At 41.8% G+C, this 2,462-nt stretch overlaps 1 protein-coding gene across 1 annotated transcript; it reads right to left on the bottom strand.

Annotated features, from left to right (window-relative positions):
* Positions 1–257: 257 nt before the first annotated feature.
* Positions 258–1,290, bottom strand: LOC124523495 (olfactory receptor-like protein OLF3). The gene has a single exon (XM_047095262.1). The coding sequence runs from the start codon at positions 1,209–1,211 to the stop codon at positions 258–260; it is 954 nt and encodes a 317-aa protein (XP_046951218.1). The 5' UTR covers positions 1,212–1,290.
* Between the last annotated feature and the right edge of the window lie 1,172 nt (positions 1,291–2,462).

Below are 2,462 nucleotides of genomic sequence, written 5' to 3'. Positions count from 1 at the left end.
ATGAATGGAGACTGAGAGAGTGTGGGAAGTTCTATTACAACAGTGCTTAACTCCACTGAACATGCTGCTGTGACATAAAAATATACCCACAACCCACACCCCAACCCAACCTCCAGCCTCCTACCCAGCATCACCAGTACATGTGTCAGCATCTCCTTCCTGGTTGCCAGGGCAATGCAGGTGATGTCTGCCATATCTGAATTAAGTGGGAGAAAACACAGGCAAAGCTCTTTTCTCTAGCTAATGCTCAGGATTCATCAAATTGCCAGTTTTGACGTTAATCCAGATAACTGCCCTAGTAGTTTCTGCCAGGCCCCCTTCACCTCCTTATTCCTTACACTATAAATCATAGGGTTCAACATGGGTGTCAAAATGGCATAGAAGAGAGAGGTCAACTTCTCCTGAAGAATAGAGGGGCTGGAGCGGGGCTGGATGTAAGTGAAAATGGCCATGCCATAGCACAAGACAACCACTGTGAGGTGAGACGCACAGGTGTGGAAGGCTTTCTTTCTTCCCTCTCTGGACTGGATCTTCAGGATGGTAGAGATGATCTGGATGTAGGACAAGAGGACCAGGCAGAAGGGTGTCATCAATAAGACAATGCTAGAAACCATGATCGCGATCTCATTGGAGGAGGTGTCCACACAGGCCAGTCTGACCACAGCTAGGAGTTCACAGGATATGTGATCAATATACTTGTTTGCGCACATGGGCAGCTGAAAGGTGATGATGGTCTGCATGAGAGAGTTGAGAGAACCACTGACCCAGGATGTGATGGCCAACCTGGTACAGAGCCCTCCATGCATGATGACCGAGTATCGCAGGGGGTCGCACACAGCCACATAGCGGTCGTAGGCCATCACTGCCAGTAGAACAAACTCAATCCCACCCAAGCCCAAGGAGAAAAATAACTGGGCTGCACAGCTCACAAATGGGATTGCTTTATGTTCTATTAGAAGATGCACCAACATCTGGGGGACGATGCTTGTGGCATAAGAGACATCAACAAGGGAGAGGTTGGTGAGAAAGAAGTACATGGGAGTGTGGAGTCGGCTGTCCAGTCTGATCAGAAGAACAATGAAAAAGTTCCCCAGCACTGTCACCATGTATGTGATCAAGAAGAGGACAAAGAGTGAGACCTGTGTGTCCCAGTCACTGGACAGGCCAAGGAGTATGAACTCTCTCACATAAGTCTGGTTACCCGTTCCCATTTAAAAATGTGAAGATTGTTAATCTGCAAAGAGAGTCAGAAACAAGAGAAGTGGTTGAATCAAAGAATTATAAAAATAACTTTTTATGAGTTCATTTTATATACAATTGGCTAGCCTTAATCAGATGTTTGAGACCATTTGTGGGCCAAGATGATAGGCTTTATTCCAACATATATCTGTTCTGTACCAGAGGCAGCCCAGCACCTTAAAAGGACATGAGGCAGTCTCAGGAAGACCCAGTTAAATCCTGGAGATAATGCACTGCAAATTTAGGAGCTCACATCTTTGCCAACTTACCTCAGATTGAGAGTGAGGGGAGTTTGGTAGGTGATAGTAGTAGGTAAAATGATAATGAAAAAAAAATCTGGTTGAAAACTTACAAACACTACCTTAAATATGTCAACTAGGCTCATCATGATAAAATGGATAAATCTATTACAAGAGGCAGGAACTCACTCTTTGGGAAGAAGCAGGGACTGTGGAAAGATCTAGAACTAGAGAAACCAGGTTTGTAATATGGTTTTATTTAGCAGCTTTGTTATTGTGGCTTAGGAACAAAATTTTATGTACAAAAAAGGATAATATTATGCAACCCTCAAGTACTTTCAAGCTGAAATGTAGGTAACTTTGGAGAAAGTACTTTATGGACTGTACTGATAATAGTAGTTCGATAGTAGTCTGAATATTAGTAGTAACATAACCTCTGCCTTGGAGTAGATAGAATAGCAAACAGGATTTTCCCATGTATAACCTCCACAAACTCAGATATAAATGAAATTGGAGGCATTCTTTAATAGAACTGAGGGCTTTGGGATGATTGGTCTCCCTGAGGATCTGGGAACACTTTGTTCTTTTTTATACCCTTGATCTCTTCAGTCTTCAGTGAGATCAGAAAGGAAAGGTAATTGTGATCATATCTTGTTCTTTTTGTTTTTCTCTTTTTAACTTGATATTCTTAAGATTCTACCTCTGCATATGGGCTCAAAATAAAGGAAATGAGAGAATGGATATTTGGCTTTCTATTTACAAGGCAGAAAGGGAAGCAAATGTTCATCATTGACCAGGGCAGAGTAGAATATATGCACAAATATACATAGATGTATGCTGGAATGGAGTTTCTTTCGTGTTTTCTTTCGTCCCAGAAGGGTTCTTTAAGTAGAACTACATGTTACAATATCAACTTTGAACATTAAACAGAAACTGTTCAAATTTTTTTAAAGTTTCTGATAGGATGGATTCATGCTCATTATG

The sequence above is a fragment of the Lynx rufus genome, unplaced genomic scaffold (assembly GCF_022079265.1).
Source record: "Lynx rufus isolate CCGP_SWC_20201006 ecotype Redwood Valley unplaced genomic scaffold, mLynRuf1.p SCAF_4, whole genome shotgun sequence".
Lineage (NCBI taxonomy): Eukaryota > Metazoa > Chordata > Mammalia > Carnivora > Felidae > Lynx > Lynx rufus.
Note: the sequence above shows the minus strand (reverse complement) of the source record. Positions and strands in the feature narration are given on the sequence as shown.